Source organism: Nicotiana sylvestris, chromosome 7, assembly GCF_000393655.2.
Source record: "Nicotiana sylvestris chromosome 7, ASM39365v2, whole genome shotgun sequence".
NCBI lineage: Eukaryota > Viridiplantae > Streptophyta > Magnoliopsida > Solanales > Solanaceae > Nicotiana > Nicotiana sylvestris.
The window spans coordinates 7755191-7772165 of NC_091063.1; the positions used below are offsets into that span (position 1 = coordinate 7755191).

The following is a 16975-nucleotide window of genomic DNA, read 5'->3' on the forward strand; positions in this document are numbered from 1 at the left end:
TTTATAGAGTCTCCCTGAATTTCTTCAGCAATACAGATTCAATATCATTATCTTCTAAGTCATTTCCCTTAATGGCGCACGTGTATAAGATGACGTGTTCGTTTGTATCTGTTGTCCTGTTATACTTCGGAATCTCGGGCATGCGGAACTTCTTGGGAATTGGCTTCGGAGCCGCACTCGGGGGGGGGGGAAGGTTTTTGTACAAATCTTTTGGAATCTAGTCCTTTCAATATCAGTGGTGCCCCCAGGATTTTGTCGACCCTGAAGTTATAAGTTTTCACCTGCTTATCATTTTCCTCGATCTTCTTTTCCCCTGTCTTGATTTGCTTTGTCAGTTCTTCGAACATCTTTATGATAGCAGGGTTGGTCTCCGATTCTCCTCTATTCAATCTCTTTGGCATCGATTCAGCCCTATGAACAACTTCCTGTGATGGCTCAGGCTTGATCCTGCTTGGTGTAAGGTTCTAATTTTGGAGTTGTGCTATTGCAGCTTGTTGAGTCTGTAACATTTCGAATATCACTCAAAGGCTGATCCCGCCTTCTTCACTTCCCTGTGCATTCTGATCAGCTGGTCGAACGTCTCTGCGGACGCTACTTTTAAGATCGACAGTCAAATTTCCATTAATGGCAATATGGGAAGTGACATCGATTGGGTCCACGACCGGGGCTCCATCGAGGTTAATTGGAGGTACTCCATTTCCTAGGGCAGCTATGTTATCGTTCTCGCCATGGAAACCAAGGCCATTGTCTGTGTGTGGGGGTTCTGCTTGAGAGTTTGACATGTTGATCTTGGAATCAAAGATACTCACAAGAACAAGTATAAAATAGTGTGTGTTATGAAAGTTAGTACCAGGTAATCATTATTATTCTTAGCCCCACGGTAGGCGCCAAACTATTTACCCTAAAAATGAATAACAATTTAATTTATACTGTAGTTTTAAGGACACGTGATTTACTTTGCACAAACTGAAAGAAATGCAATATTGATATTGAAATTGACTGAAAATAGGAATAAAGCAAACCAAATGAGATGTCTGCCTTTGATCCTTGAGCTAGGTCACCCTCGAATCAAACAAGTACTTTACTGGAAATTATGAACAGAATAATAAAGTATTTGAGAGCTTAAGAAGATGATGTATTGCTTTATGTAACGTGAATATGATCATCTATTACAAATGATCAACCCCCATTTATATAGGTGGGGAATCCTACCTTTGGTACAATTCTAAATACAATAAGAAATCCCATGATTGGCTAATTAATCGGCCTCTTCTTGATACGTGCCGAGATTTCCGCCGTAAAGCTCGCTTGATTGCGGATTTTTCGGTTTTTTGTTATTTGACTCGGTAAGCTTTCCTCGATTTTGCTCGATCTCTTTCCTGTCCGGCTCTTATCTTAGCCGACCTCGATCTCGATCAGTCTCTGAGTTTCGAGCTCAGCAGTCTAACTTTGCGCCGTGATCCGATATAACATAGGGTCGAACCTTGACCTACCTCGTTTCAGGTCAAGTCCGATTTTGATTGTATACAATATATTTGAGACAAAAGATAAGGGTAAAGGCTTTTTAATCATATATCTCTATGTATGTGTTGTTACGTTGGTTGGCACTTGTTAAAAAAATGTTAGAATTAAATTAAAAAAAAAATTAGTGATGATTTACACACAATTTCTTGCTGAATGGTACACAGATAACTAAACAAGCACAATACAACTCCGACATAAAATTAATCACCACTGAAATGTAGAGTGATTATATTTGTGTCACTTTCTAAGTTATTTAAATCATATATTACATAAATACTCGGACTTAATGTTTACATTAAGCAAATATATACAAGACATATGTCTTGTAGATATATTTTATCACTTAAACATAATTGAACGATAGATATTTTTAACTTAATTTGTAATTTTTCTGATTAAATTATTTAGCTTATTGCCAATAATATTGGATGCAAGCAAGTTTGTCATGGAACCTTCAATTACATTCCCTTGAATTGATAAGTTAGTGTAAAAGTAAAATCAACAATATTATATATTTTATTTTACATACTTTATTAGGTAAATTACTTTGATTTTCTACATAAATATGAGAGTTATTGAATTTGGTAAGGAAATTTAGTTCCATCTCATTATACTCTTTAGGAAAAGATTCTCATCATTATTTGGCAAGTGGTAAAAACGCTCACACGTGGCCACTCGCGATGGAGAGGTGCCACAAATTTTGGAATCATCTCATGTGAAACTAACCCATAAAATATTATACTATTATTTTCGTACGATTTAAGGACTATAGTATTAATAAGAAGCCAATTATTAGGAACAAAAAGAAAATTTTGTTAGAAAAAAATAAATAGAATCGTGATGCATCATAATTTATTTCGTACGTACTTTTGTTTTTTCCAGTACAACTTTTGAGTATCTACTTTAGTTTTAGGTAAATAAATTGCTTTTGAGTATCTACCCACAAAACATTTTTGTTGACTTCCATATGGGTAATAATAATTTGATTAGAACGGGCAAGAAGTAGTTTAGACTTTAGTCCAAAGTGCACTGAAATAATTTTCTTTTTTACAACATCAATGTCAAATACTTATTTTGCAAACTTACTCAAATATTGTCCAAATACCTATTGAGAGTTGACCATTCAAATTTGCACTACAACGTATGAAACTGGAAAAAAAATGGTGGTTTTCAGCTTCTTATTTAAATAAAAAAGGCCTTAACAATAAATAAAATGATTCAATAACAAGTGCAAAATTAGCCATAAAAGTAAAAACAACTAATCTTTGAACTTTCCTTTTTTCAGACAGGGTTGAACCTATGATCTCTTTGATTTAGGAGGTAATTGGTTGTCATTGGACGAAAATTCAAACCGAAAAATATTTTTGCAAATGGTAAAATTTTATGAACATCCCTAGATGTCCAGTTAACTGCTGCGCCTCAACGTATTTCGGGGAGAACCAGCTAGCTTTGAGTGCGAGTGGCATTTCACCTCTAACCATAACTCACCCGCTGATTCTTCAACATCAATCGGTCGGACCTCCACTTAATTTTACCCAAGCTTCATCCTGGTCATGGATAGAACACCCAAACCAAGGACAAGAGTTCAAACTTGAATATAACATAAGATACACTATCATTGCTAATATAAGACTACAAATTAATGGATTTCCCAACAGAAAAAAAAAAATAAAAAAATTCAAGACATCTTCTTTTGCCATGTCAATAAACAACGACCAAAACTTCATTAAATGATAATCTAAGTTTAACTTATTCGATTATAAGCATTATATTTGTTGTGGTCAGCACGATGGTTAAACTAGTGGACCCCTCCCCAAATTTAAGTATTAATACTAATTTTCTTTTAATTTTTATACACTATAAGATTTCTTGGTATTATACTTATCTCTACCATTAAGAACGAATTCATATTGATAAACTTAAGAGCCCATTTGGTCTAACTTATAAAATAAGGCTATTTTGAGATTTTTTTTTCCGGAAAAAAGATTTTTTGATCCGAACCGGTATGTGTTTGGTCAATTAATTTGAAAAATACTTTTAAACAACAATTAATATTTGACCAAGCTTTTAAAAGACGCTTTTAAGTCTATTTTTTCTCATGGAAAAAAAAATTAGTCAAACATCTTAACTTTAGAAAAAACACTTTGGCAAAAAAAAAAAAAAATATTTTGACAAAAGAAAAAAAATTGGCCAAACATACTATAAAGTTACTATTATAACTATATTAGATATGTTTATACCATCAACATATCTAATTTGAATCTAAATACGATTAATTTATATACACTAACATATATTTTTACGTTAGTTTAATATAATGGAATGTGACAAGTTGTTTATTATATTTGTACTTATATTAATAAATACTATAGTAGTTGTCGGTGAAAAAAGATTAATAGTAATTTGATTGCATAACTATATTTTAGAATAAAAATTAAATTCTATGTATAATAAATAATTTCCTTCATTTTCCTGTCTCCGCGATCTCCTCCTCTGTTTCTCATTCATCCTCACACTTTCAGCTCCTTCCTTCTTCTCCAGCATTCCTCTTCAAACTTTACCCTCATTGCATTTTGTTCTGAACTTCAATTTTGCATAAATATTTCGAAACTGAATTTAATTTTTTATTTGCTAAAGAATTATTGTTCCAAGATCAAATCCGAGGATTCGGAGGTTAGATTTCAGTCATTTTAAGGTATACATTTATAGATTGTAGTATTTATCTTAATATCGACGTAATTCAGTTTGTTTTTGTATGTTCTTCTATTTGCCTGCTTTTTTAATTGCTTAAAGATCCAAACTTTTTTGAATATTTCGTGCTGCGTATGTATTTAATCTATGCAATTTTGTGTGTGTTTTTTTTTAAAATTTTCCTGTTAATGCATCTTTTTATGCGTGGTTAATGTTCCTTGATTTTATTGGACTTCACAATTGCATCAACTTCCTATTTGGCTCTGCACCAATTGAAACTGTTTGACATTAGTCCTTGATATTGGTAAAGCAAGGGGCTTGTTTTTTACTAGCATCGAACTAGCTTTTACTTAATAACTAACACTAGTTCTTTAGGGAACAGAGATATTGAATGGATCTGCCTCAATATGAAATTTCAGTAGTTGACGCGTCTATATGAAAAAGCAGCTCTGTGTTATGTCCACAACTGAAGTATTAAGATGCAAGGTTGGACCAATTTTATGAAGATAATTATAGAGGGTCAAGGTAGGGGCAGCTTGGTCATGATATTAGGTGGGGTAACCCAAAAAGGGGCTCTTGAATCTGGAGAAGGAAGCTAAAGGATAGATATCTGTCTTAGTCCAAGAGGAATCTCAGGTATTGACTATTTGATTGTAGTTTCCTATGAAGGAAGGTATCAGGCATCTCGAACATTTAGAGGTTTTTTCATCCCATATCTATACTATTTAATAATGAAGGGAGATAGAGGTAGTTTTGAACTTACTGTACTGTAAGCCTATTAACAATATCTTTTCGTATAACACCCTCATCACCCCAAACAATATCTTCTTTTTCAAGTTTGTATTTGTACTTGTTTAACTTCTGACACACTTTACAGCACAGTTGTGTGCCTTGGTGGCTAGTAGAGAATTACTGTCTATCATGTTGTGATGAAGGTGTCTTTTTGTTATTTTTCTGTTGTCTATATCATGAGTGTAAAAATTGCCCTCTGAATCTCTAATCAATCTTCTTACACCCGAAACACTATTTCTCGGTCTTGCCTCAAACATTTTCCTTCAACAATTTCAGATATTATCTGAAGTGAACAAAACATCCATTAAGGTGGAATGACTTCAAGTATATAAATTCTATGCATTGAGGATGAAGGGAGGTTTAAAGGTGCCACGGATCTCTCTCATCCTTATTGGATTAGTTTGCGCCACTGTTATTACTTTGGCATACGTGAAAAGCCCGTTCCTATCTTCTTGGGCATCATCTCAAGATCGTGTCTTCCAGATTTCTCCAGGTTTGGCATAAATTCTCTTTTGATATTTTCCATACCATTAGTAATTCATTTTCCACTTCGGAGTAGCAAGTATGTTGAGCCATTTAAAGATAAGGTAGTATATGAGGCTGTAGAAGCTGCTGCTACTTGGGTTCAACCTTTTTTATTTTTATAAAAAGAACTTTTTGTATATGCTTAATGGAATGGATCACTCTTAGATTGAGACGCATTTATGTGCTAGTGTTTGCTTTAAACCAATACCACCGGAGCAGGCATTGTAGATAGCGGGTACCAGAACAAAGCATATCTAAACAAAAAAAAAGAGGTGTTTTTGCGCTGGATCACATTGCTGTATTCGAGTTTAGATGACAGGAAACTTGGCAGAAGCTGTGATTCTTGCATGTTTTGTCTGGTTCTTTTGCGTAATGATCTTCTTTTGTTGTGGATACCTGCTCCACATTGATCTGCCTGAATTGTGCATTTGTGCTAAATCATGAATTTTCTTTTCTCAACTTTTTCTCCGTAAATAATGATATCATCTGTTTCTTCAACAACTAAGTAATAACCAATATGGCTACTAATTTAAAGTCCCCCTTAGTGGATATATCCCATTAAAGACACCTATTTTGTTGTTATTGAGAGTGAAATGCTTGGACAGGTTGTCTTATGCAGTTTGGTGGGATGTGTTTGGAAGTGTTTAACATAATGTTTCAAATAGAAAAAGTTGAAATGTTAGTTGGTAAGCTGTCACGTTAAGTTTGAAACAATATGTATTTGGCACCAGTTATAAATGTTTGAGGGAGAAACTTTCCTCTTTAATACGAGTAGCTGTTTTGGGACAAACCAAAAAGGACAGCATTATTATGACAGAGTAAATAGAACTTGATGGAGACGTTGCTGAATCCTGTTAAGTTACTTATCTATTCTCTGTTCTCTTGCAGATTATAAAGTGAAAGATGAAGAAGTTTTAAGAGAACGAAATAGATTAGGGAAATCAGAAGAAAGCGTGAACTTTGAACCCACCATTTCAAATTCATCTACTAAGGGGTCTTCGACAAAGGATAAGGTGACTGAAGAACTGATTACTAATACTGAGATAGAAGGTATGGTATGTTTGAGTACAATCTTTCATCTTTTGTGAGTGCCTCAAATTGAAAAATTAGTGCTATAGTAAAGTCCCTTTCTTTCTCTGCTCCATACATCAATGTGTCTGTTTTCTGTCCTTCAAATTAAAAGAAAGAGAAACTTCCTTTTCCTGAGTTTTATGAATAAATAGCTCCTAATCTGCTTACTTTGTACGGAATCTGTTGCTTCAACTCCTCAACTTGATTTATATTTGCCGAAAGTGTCAGTTTCTCTGCATTAAAGAACTACTTCCGCTGGTACCTATTCATGTTTTATAATATCTTTGTATCCTGAGATGTTATTGAGGTCAAGCAATCTCTAGTCTCTACAGCTTGATGTTTTAATGGTGTTTTTCAGGAAGTGCGGGTATTCCTCCCAGCTTTCCCCAAAAAGGAGATTTAAAAGGAGCTTTGGAAGAAAAAAGTAGTTCAAGAAAACAAGAAAATGAAGTTGCTGGTCCAGTGAATTCTGCAGACAGCCCTATAAAAAATTTGACATCTGCCTCAAAAGATCATGGTGATCATCTTTCTTTTTTAATTTTCTGTTTCTTTCTCGTTGATGTCCTTTAGCTGTAGAATTTTTCTAGGTTTGTAAAACAAACTTCTAATGTTCACGGAAGTCACAGCCTGATGGATTTGATTACATTGTCATTGAACTAATTCCTAATTTCTTTCTTTTTTCCAAAATTTTTTCACCCTTTCTTGGGTTCTGGATAATCATAAAAAAGGCCTTGTTTGCCAATCGACCTATCCTTAAATTGGTTGGTGAATTGGTACAATGGTTAGTACGAAATTGGTTACTAATATCCTTATCTTACCTTCCAGGTTGTAACTTTGCTAAAGGTAGATGGGTCACAGATGATAGTAGGCCTCTATATTCTGGATTTGGCTGCAAGCAATGGTTGTCATCCATGTGGGCGTGCCGCTTGACACAGCGTATGGATTTTGAATACGAGAAACTACGTTGGAGACCAAGAGATTGCGCGATGGAAGAGTTTACAGGTGCTAACTTCCTGAAAAGGTATGCTTTCCTTTTTCTGCAATTGATTACTTTCTGATGCCTGGGATGTGTATAACCTTAAAATAATTCTTATGAACTCTATTAACACCTTCTCTCTTGTTCTGTCTGGCATTAATAGTACTCTACCTATCATGTCTTGTAATGTATTTTCCAAGAGCAGAAGTGTAAGCTTGAGTAAACCCAAGACATTAGAACATGTACCTCACATTAACTGCAAGAATTTGACTGTGAAGCTCCCCTATGTAGTGCATACTATCTCTCTTGAGATGATTCTGTTTGCACTATTTTTCAGTGTCTAAGTTTTGTTGTTGCATAGAATATGGCGTTGCTTTCTCCCTTCTTCAATTCTTCAGGTGATATTTAATTGATTTTACATACAAGGAATTTTCTGAACTTGGTTGTGCATCCAGGATGGAAAACAAAACTCTGGCTTTTATTGGGGATTCCCTCGGTAGACAGCAATTTCAGTCACTTATGTGTATGATTACTGGTGGTGAAGACAGACCTGATGTTCTCGACGTGGGACGTGAATATGGTCTTGTAAAGGCTCGTGGTGCTAAACGACCTGATGGATGGGCTTATCGATTTCCGAGTACCCAAACAACTATTCTTTACTATTGGTCTGCTAGTCTGTGTAACTTAACACCCATTAGTGCTTCTAACCCTGCTACTGATTACGCCATGCACCTGGATCGTCCGCCAGCATTTTTGAGTCGTTTCCTACCCAAATTTGATGTCCTTGTGCTAAACACAGGACACCATTGGAATAGAGGAAAGCTTAATGCCAACCGGTGGGTCATGCATGTTGGTGGCGTTCCTAACACGAACAGGAAAATTGCTGATATCGCTGGTGCCAAGAATTTTACAATTCACAGTATCATTAATTGGGTAAATTCCCAGCTGCCAAAATACCCTGGTCTTAAAGTATTTTACCGGTCTATATCGCCCAGGCATTTCTTTAATGGAGATTGGAACACTGGAGGCACTTGTGATAACACTACTCCGCGTGCTGGTGGAAAGGAGGTTCTACAAGATGAATCCAGTGATTCTACTGCAGCAAGGGCAGTAAAAGGAACAGCTGTAAAGCTTTTGGATATCACAGCTGTATCTGAGCTGAGAGATGAGGGTCATATATCTCGATACAGCATCAAAGCAACACCTGGGATGCAGGATTGCTTGCATTGGTGCTTGCCTGGTGTTCCTGATACATGGAATGAAATTCTTTTTGCTCAACTTTAATATTGCAAGATCGGCAAGGGGACACTGCTTGAACATTGTTCCCTCCCATCTGAGCAATCAGGGTTGCCAATTGGCGCAAAATACAACATGAATAGAACAATGTCTGGTGGATTGCCTATTGGAGCTTCACAGATTGGATTCAGCTCTGATTCATGGGAAATGCTGAACGTGCAGTTGCATTTGCTTATCCACCATGTTTTAAGAGTACATGACTTATACATTATTCTTAGAATTTGTAGATTTGGTAATATAAAACTGCCATTTGTTAGAGACTAGATTCTTTGTGGGGTTGGGATACAGGAGAGACTTGACCCTTGACATGTACGGTGAATTCAAAATGAGTTTGTAAGACATAAGTGAGTGTGTACTTGGAAAGATGAAAACTATACAAGTGATGCTTAAGTATTTACACTTGGTTATTATTAATATCAATAAGTCTTCTTGTGAATTGTCTCATTTTTGTCATAGCTAGATGAATTTCAATTCTCTCCCCCGCCCTTTTTCTGGCAATGCAGAGTAGCTAGTTTCAGTGGCAATTGAATAGGACATAGGACAAGAGGGGTTGCTCACATGGTCAGCACTCCTCATCTGCAACCCCAAGGTCATGGGTTTGAATCACCAAAGGAGCAATAGCTCCAAAGAAGGGGATCAAAGGAGAATCAGAAGTGGAGGGGTATAAAATAAAATAAAAATAAAATAAAAAAAAATATTAGGACACAGTATCAAATTCTGCCTGATAGTATGTGCATGGATTGAATCAAATTCTGCCTAAAGTTTTCAGGCAGTATGTGTTGCAATAATAATCTTTTTTCAAATTCAAACTCCATCTTTAGATTAGAAACATTCTGCCCTCCATGGGAAAGATTTTTTTTATAGTTATCAGATATAATGTCCAAATTTGATCAAAGAACTAACATATGATCCTTACATCAATAAGTAATCACCGGAACTGAGGCAGCAAAATTCTCCCAGGTAAATATTCACAATTATTGCTACAAACAAAGAAATATATTATCCAAAAAGACAGGGAGAACTTCCTTTTTTTTTTTTTTTGATAAATAGGTAATTTTATTGATTGAACAGTACCAAGGAGGTACTGACATAATACACAAGTCTCTAGTTGACTCCTATGACTGAAAGGAGTGAAAAAATTCTAGGATTCTATCTAAGCTATCTTCAATATTTCTCTTACACCGAAATTGTTTGAATGCATTTTAGATTATACATAAGAAATATTCCTCTTTTTTTCCTTCAAAAAATTTTGCTCCCACAGTCAAATAATATGCATAAAGGTATGATCTTCCAATCTTGTCTTCGTCTCTTTTCCACTGTCTGCCCTTGCCAGCACTGCAGTATCACTTTCAGATCTCCAGGCATCACCCACTGTATTCCATATAATAACCTCAGGAAAATGATCCATATCTGCCATGCAAATCTGCAATGAATAAACAAGTGGTTCACGGTCTCAATTTCTTCCACAGATGAACTGTATCTGCTAAATAAAAGCCAAGAATGTCTCAAAAAAGGAACTCCTTAAAATATTTTGAGAATAGCAATTACCCTCAAAGTTCAAATTATATAAAAGGACTCTACTCCACATCATTCACAGCCCCTCTAGTTTTATACCCAGGGAACCAATAAACTAAAATATGAGCATCTCGTTTGCTTCAATCAGTTCTTAACATTCTACAGGAAATACTATCATGAATCAATCAATCACTACATAAGCAACTGCTATACCTCTGCACAAGCAGCTATCATGATAAACGAACCGTTCAAAGAACTCAGCAACAATATATAACAGAATATAAAGCTTTTACCCAATATGTTTTATGAGGCCTGACAATTTCCGTATATGCTAGATAACCATCTAGAAAAGTAGCTGCATAAGATGGCACCTAGCAAACTCCTGCTAAGCATCGTACAAGGCTACAAGCTAACGAAAGTACAAGCTAGCAAGAACTGTCTAGCAATTTACAGTGAAAAACTATATCAATTCTCCTCAAGGACTTCACTAACTTTTGGACCATCTCATGCAGGGAAGTATTATCTTGATAGGTTTGGCAAAAGGCCGACCACACATGACTGAGAAACTCTATTTCGCATCAGAAACAGCAAAAGTACAGGATCAATTTTGTGATCCACCCACTGACTAAAGACCTTTATTGCTAAAACTGAGCCCCAATGGTTATCATGCATTGTTAACCTGTAGACATGAAGTTGGTATCGTTATGGATGGCCTCCAAAGCAGGTTAAAGCCCAATGATATAAACTGCTAAGCAGGTGAAAGCAGACATCACTGCTTGAAGATGGGAGGAGACAACCACAATCGTAATGCAGGAACAACGCCTATCACACTCAAATGCTCTTAATGCACTTATGCAGAACCCCTAAAAATAATAATGGTGATGATGATAGAAATAAATGAAAATATGATGCATAATCACTTGTTAAATTCTTAAACATATTCTTCATCAAAACAATAAAGAATTTTCTTGATAACCGTGGTGTTGGGGCCAACTTGTGCACACCTTGACTAAATACACGCGGTACATGTTACCTCCCACCAGCACAGGTACCGGGTACTCCGTCCACCGGGGCTTGGATAGATGGGAAGAAATCACCTAGTATTTTTGCCTCCGCTAAGAACCAAAACAATAAATAATTGTAATGACTATTATCATTATTATTAATCCATCTCCCAATTTGTTTAACACTATTTCCTTTTCCCTCCCAAAGATTGGCATCTCTCTATAATTAGAAACCAATTAACTTTTATTCCCATTTTGTGATTGACATGCTTGTTGTAGGCCCCGGTGCCCCTACTGAGATGAATTATTTGGTATGACAGTACCTTTGGTATTTTATTTATATCTAAGTGTGAAAGTCTTCCTTTCTTTCTTAATCTTCGTGTCTAATACAAATTGGGGGACACGGGGAATGTTAATTATTTCAATCCAAACTCTTCAAAATCTAGTAGAAATCGAAAATCTGAGCCGGAGATAACAACAATACCCATACATATTTTGGAAATAGATGCATTCAGAAGGACATGATCAACACTTTATATACTAGTAAATTACTTTGTTGGTGCACCAAAGTTTTCCATGAAATTTAGTTTTAGGAAATTATTAACTAGAATAGTCAGAGTTCCAGCTAGATGCCACAACATGCCAAAGATATTAGAACAGCTCATTTACAACCCAGAATTCAACAAGATGAAAATAAGCCCAAAATCTACAAACTGCTAAAAGTATTCCTATAATCATTTCAAATCAAGTGGTTTCAAACCTGAAGCAGGTAAGCTTGTTAATCGGTTGGCTATCACAATCGTTGAGGCTTTTCTCCATGGTCCCGATACCACTTCTCAACCTTTCGGATTCATTCGGAGCACAGGACATGACATCTCTTATATGGCCACTTCACTGCTCATGAGTTGAATCCAGAAAATTCTTCCGGCCCACAACCACAAGTACTCCATCTTCAAATGCACTAATATTTCCATTTAGGTTTCATGTGCCACCAACTTACTTCCAGACAGCCACATCAGTAATCACATCCAAGCAAACCAACCTAAAATGCAGAATTTCAAAGTCAGGTTTTTAGATTACACGAAAGAAAAGGACAATGCGAGCGCTGCTTCTTCCCTTCAGTAGTTGAATATTGAATATGAATGAAAACACAGAAACTCCAGTGGCCCTAGCAACAGTTCTAAAGGCAGTTGAAAGACCATAAGCTAAACAAGGGTTAGGGGCGAGCTCCCATGAAAAAACTTCTAAAGAAAAGAGCTCCAGAGGCAAGGCGAAGCACACTAATAATATAGGAAGTGAGCAAAGTTTACAATGTGAGAGGAATTCCCCCTAAGGCTTCATAAGAGATCAAATTTTGCTTTCATAGGTAACACTTCCATACCAGAGAGATACAAGGTGAAGTTAAAAAAACTTTCCTGGTCATTGCTCATAGTTTTCTCCCGGAGTTGCAATTATATCCTCCCACTTAACTTAAGATCCTAGATTACTTCTATTGTCTTTTAGTCATAGGAGTTGGGTTTTTAAAATTAGTAAAACAGCCAGAATCCTTTTACTGTATCTTTTGAGGGGAGCCTTGACGTAACTGGTAAAATTGTTGCCATGTGACCAGGAGGTCACGGGTTCGAGCCGTGGAAACAGCCTCTTACATGGACCCCGCGCACAGCGGGAGCTTAGTGCAAGGGGTGTGGATAAAGCTAAAAGAAGCTGATGTTTTCTCTCCTTACAAGAGGAATACAACAAAGTAAAATATCAAACAATCTTGCATTTCAATACCTGAATGAGGGACCCCATTCCTTCTAGAATGAAATTCAAAGTGAGTTTAGACAAATGTCTTTGTAGCCTCAGTCAGATCAAAACCTTTACTGAACATTTCTTCCATCCACTTTCTAGCCTCAGAAGATCGACCAACTTTTAAGAAGCCGTGAACTAATGTATCATAAGTCCATCGATTTGGCTCATATCCTTTCTTGCATAATCTGTCGAAATACTTGCAAGCAAGGTCCATTTCACTTATGGTTAGTTTTCTCAACAACAAATTGTAAGTGTATACGTCAAGTGGAAAGCATTGTCGAATCAGTTCTTCCATTTCCAAAATATCTCCGTCCAGATTACTACCACCAGAGAAAGTCTTTATCAGCTCCCCTAGTGCTAAGCTGTGATCCTTCATGTTGCGCAAATCTCTTGAGTGCATCCATGCACTGAAGACTCTTGGAGTTTGTAAAGAGTGTAACAAAAGTACATTGCCAATGAAGGATGACATCTGACGACCAACTTGCATCAAGTCTTCCACCAGAAGAATAGCCTTATAATAATCTCTTTGCGAGCAAAGCAATTTAACAAGTTCCTCATAACATTCCATACTTGGCCGCAAAACAGTTGATCTCATCTCCCAGAACATGTTCCATGCATTTTCGGGCTTGTTAGCTTTACAAAGCCCAACAATCATGGTGTTCCATAATTTTCTTCCTAGACTACTTCTATTGGACAAGTCACGAAAGTAGTTTAAAGCATCGGCAATTTTTCCAGCTTTCAAGTAACTTTGCAATATTAAAATGTCAGACTGCAAATTCGGTGTGATACCATTTCTCTTCATCATCTCATAAACATCTCTGGCCAGCTCAGCCTTTCCGGCATGACCAGCTCCATCGATGAAGTAATTATAAATGAGGCAGCTAGGTTCATGCCGAGACAATTGAACCTCTAATAAACTGTAAAATAGCTTCTCTGGATCCTCCATCTGACATAAACAACAAATAACCGCCCTGTACAATCTCCGGTCTGGACTATGACCTTTTTCTTGCATTTCTATTAACAATCTTGCTGCAATATCTCCCCTACTTGACTTGTTAAAGCCACTAATCAAGTGAAAATAAGTATTCCTGTTAGTAACCCTATCCAATCTGCTGAGCTCTCCATGTACCAAGTATCCATCTTCCACCCTGCTGGCCCTACATAAGGCTGATATGAACTTGTTGTAGGTCGAGTCACTGGGCATGCAATTCCGGTCTAGAGCAGCAAGAACCAACTCTTTCACTCTATCGAGCTTCCCTTCTCTGCAAAGAGCATCAGCAATAATAGAAAATGTCCTCCTACCAGGGAAATAACCTTGTTCAATGGCATTCTTCAGCACGAAATACGCTCCATCAACGCTTGCATCACCTAATAGAGTATTTATCAGATAGTTATAGGTCATACTACTTACAGAGAGTCCAAATTCAGCTCTCGAATCATACAACTCCAAGGCAATATCAGCCATCCCCACCTTGCAGAAGAAGCACAAAGTTACATTCATGGTGACATCGTCAGGTACTATATCTTGATCCTTCATGTCCATCAACAAGTCATAAACCTGCTCTAACCTGTTCTCTCTTAAAAGCCGACACACTAAGCTGTTATAGCGAAATACATCAGGAACATACCCATCAAATAGTTTCTTGCCTTTCAGAAATTCTACTGCCTCACTTAGCTCCCCGGCCTGAGCAAGGTCCTTAATCCACACACTATATGCCTGTTCCATCGGAACCAAACCAGACTCTCTAAAATCGCGCACCAAACTTGCGGCTCTCATAAACTGCTTACTTTTACACAAAGCATCCACAAGATTAGCCACCACAATGCCACTCAACCCTACCCCTCCATTTCTCAACAACCCTCTAAGATACTCCTCAGCTCGATCCAGCTCCGTTTGCTGGCAAAGACTCTTAACGAATATAGCATGTGTTATCGAATCCTCAAAACCCCTAAACTTAATCTGCTTCAAAACCATCTCAAACGCATCATAAAAACCATCCTCCACCAATGCATTAAGCAACACATGATAAGCAAACGCATCCAAATCAACACCCTGAAAACGCATTCTACCGAACAGTTGGAGTGCAAGCTCAGGTTTGCCAGCCACGGCATACCCAATAACCAAAGTGTTGTAAAATCTCGCTTTATGAAAATACCTTTGCTTCATATACTTATCCAAAAACTCAACCATCAAAGACATCAACTTTGCCTTCGACAAAATCTTAAAAATGGCATTAAACGTCGCCCGGGTATGATGAAAACCCAGCTGTCGACCCGCCCAATCAAAGAACTTCAAACAGGATAAAACATCCTTGTTTTTCTCGTAATTTAATACGTCAAGAACCAACGCCTCGGAAAGTCTAAGGTTAAATCGAGACAGTGATATATCAGCTGTAATATCATCTTGTGTCTTCAATATCTCAAAGATCCGATCGAAAACTGGGTTTTTTCTGCTCATGAACCACTCCTTTAAGGACAAAACAACATCTTTGGGATGTAATTCAATTGTTCTAGAAGTTGACAAAACATTAGAAGAAGAAACCGATACAGGTGAAGGTAAAAATGGATATGCAGGGATTGAATTGGCGGCAGGAGGAGGAATATTAGTGGAGTATAATACATATAGAGGATGATTGAAGAGAGCTCTAGTTTTTTGCCTCGCTTGTCTGATTGTAAGCAACATGTTTGATGAAATGTCTCAGTTAGCTACTAAATCAAATATTGTACTTGCAAAATCGTGTTCATGGGACTATGAAATCGAACAAATCTTAGCTTTGTTCAGAGTGGCTTCCTCCTCAACATGATGAAGCTGGCTCCTATGGAGATATGAAGCCCCGTAGATAATGTCACCGGAGCCCCGAGAATGGTAACGGCCCAAATTTGTAGTATTAAGTTGACAATCTCGGCGGCACTGAAATTGAATACCCTACGATGCTGTTTTCCTTTTACTTTTTTTTTTTTTGGTTTTTTCGAGGTAACGTGCACTCACTTCACTTCACAATTTAGTTTTCGTTAATTTTATTTAATTTTTTATTTTTATTTGACTTTTTATTAAGTTTTTTTCGATTATGTATTTTCTTTGTAGGAATCATTTTTATCCTCTAAATTAGAATTAGTCGAGAAAGGAGAAAAATAAAAGAAAAACATAGTAGTATGTTTTTTTTGGACATTGGGATGATAAAGAGCCTCCTTTTACTATTGGACCCTAAAATTGACTCTAAAATTGACTCTAAAATTGATCCTCCTTTTCACAGGAGTTGATATAAAATATATGGGTCTTTTAGATAAATACATGACAAATTTAACTCATTCACACTCCGACCTATTAACCAATTTTTTTTTTAGAGACACCAACATTTTATCCCTTTATTCAAGAAGTAGACAAAGAAATTAATTTTTTTCTTACAGTAACTTTCATATGCATATTCATGTGAGATTCATAGACAAATGATAAATAATCTAACATCAGCCGGGGAAATTAATTTACATATCGCAAAATACAATTCATAATACTTTACCACACACTAAGTACAGAGTTAAAATGCCTTTGGTATATGGTTGTACTAGGGCTATGAGTGGCTCGATGGCAACGGTAGTAAACGTTTGCTTTAATCCCCCAAAATTTTGGGACCCCAAAAAATATTAATGATGGAATGCAGAATAATATTTTTGTTTAGATAGCAAAGATTATAGAAAAAATATAAAATATGTCTAAAAACGAAAGAAAATGCCTACTTCTTAACATTAGAAATATTTTAGAACTTTGAATTTAACTACTCAAATTTTTATA

General features: G+C 36.5%; 2 protein-coding genes across 6 annotated transcripts; one reads left to right on the top strand and one right to left on the bottom strand.

Moving 5' to 3' along the window:
* Positions 1–3967: 3967 nt before the first annotated feature.
* On the top strand, positions 3968–9311 carry LOC104236134 (protein trichome birefringence-like 14). 4 transcript variants are annotated; one of them, XM_009790011.2, is made up of 7 exons: positions 3992–4219; positions 4591–4851; positions 5284–5500; positions 6421–6582; positions 6962–7120; positions 7429–7624; positions 8035–9311. In XM_009790011.2, the coding sequence occupies exons 3-7, from the start codon at positions 5356–5358 to the stop codon at positions 8861–8863; spliced, it is 1491 nt and encodes a 496-aa protein (XP_009788313.1). In that variant the 5' UTR covers positions 3992–4219; positions 4591–4851; positions 5284–5355; the 3' UTR covers positions 8864–9311. The 4 variants fall into 4 exon arrangements, with proteins under 4 accessions (XP_009788312.1, XP_009788313.1, XP_009788315.1 ...); XM_009790013.2 differs by having other exon boundaries at positions 4598–4851; XM_009790010.2 differs by lacking the exon at positions 4591–4851 and having other exon boundaries at positions 3968–4219.
* A 590-nt stretch (positions 9312–9901) lies between these two features.
* Positions 9902–16116, bottom strand: LOC104236133 (pentatricopeptide repeat-containing protein At1g71210, mitochondrial). 2 transcript variants are annotated; one of them, XM_009790008.2, is made up of 3 exons: positions 13168–16116; positions 12155–12436; positions 9902–10298 (listed from the first exon to the last, which is right to left on the bottom strand). In XM_009790008.2, the coding sequence occupies exon 1, from the start codon at positions 15866–15868 to the stop codon at positions 13214–13216; it is 2655 nt and encodes an 884-aa protein (XP_009788310.1). In that variant the 5' UTR covers positions 15869–16116; the 3' UTR covers positions 9902–10298; positions 12155–12436; positions 13168–13213. The 2 variants fall into 2 exon arrangements, with proteins under 2 accessions (XP_009788310.1, XP_009788311.1); XM_009790009.2 differs by having other exon boundaries at positions 9902–10355.
* Positions 16117–16975: the final 859 nt, after the last annotated feature.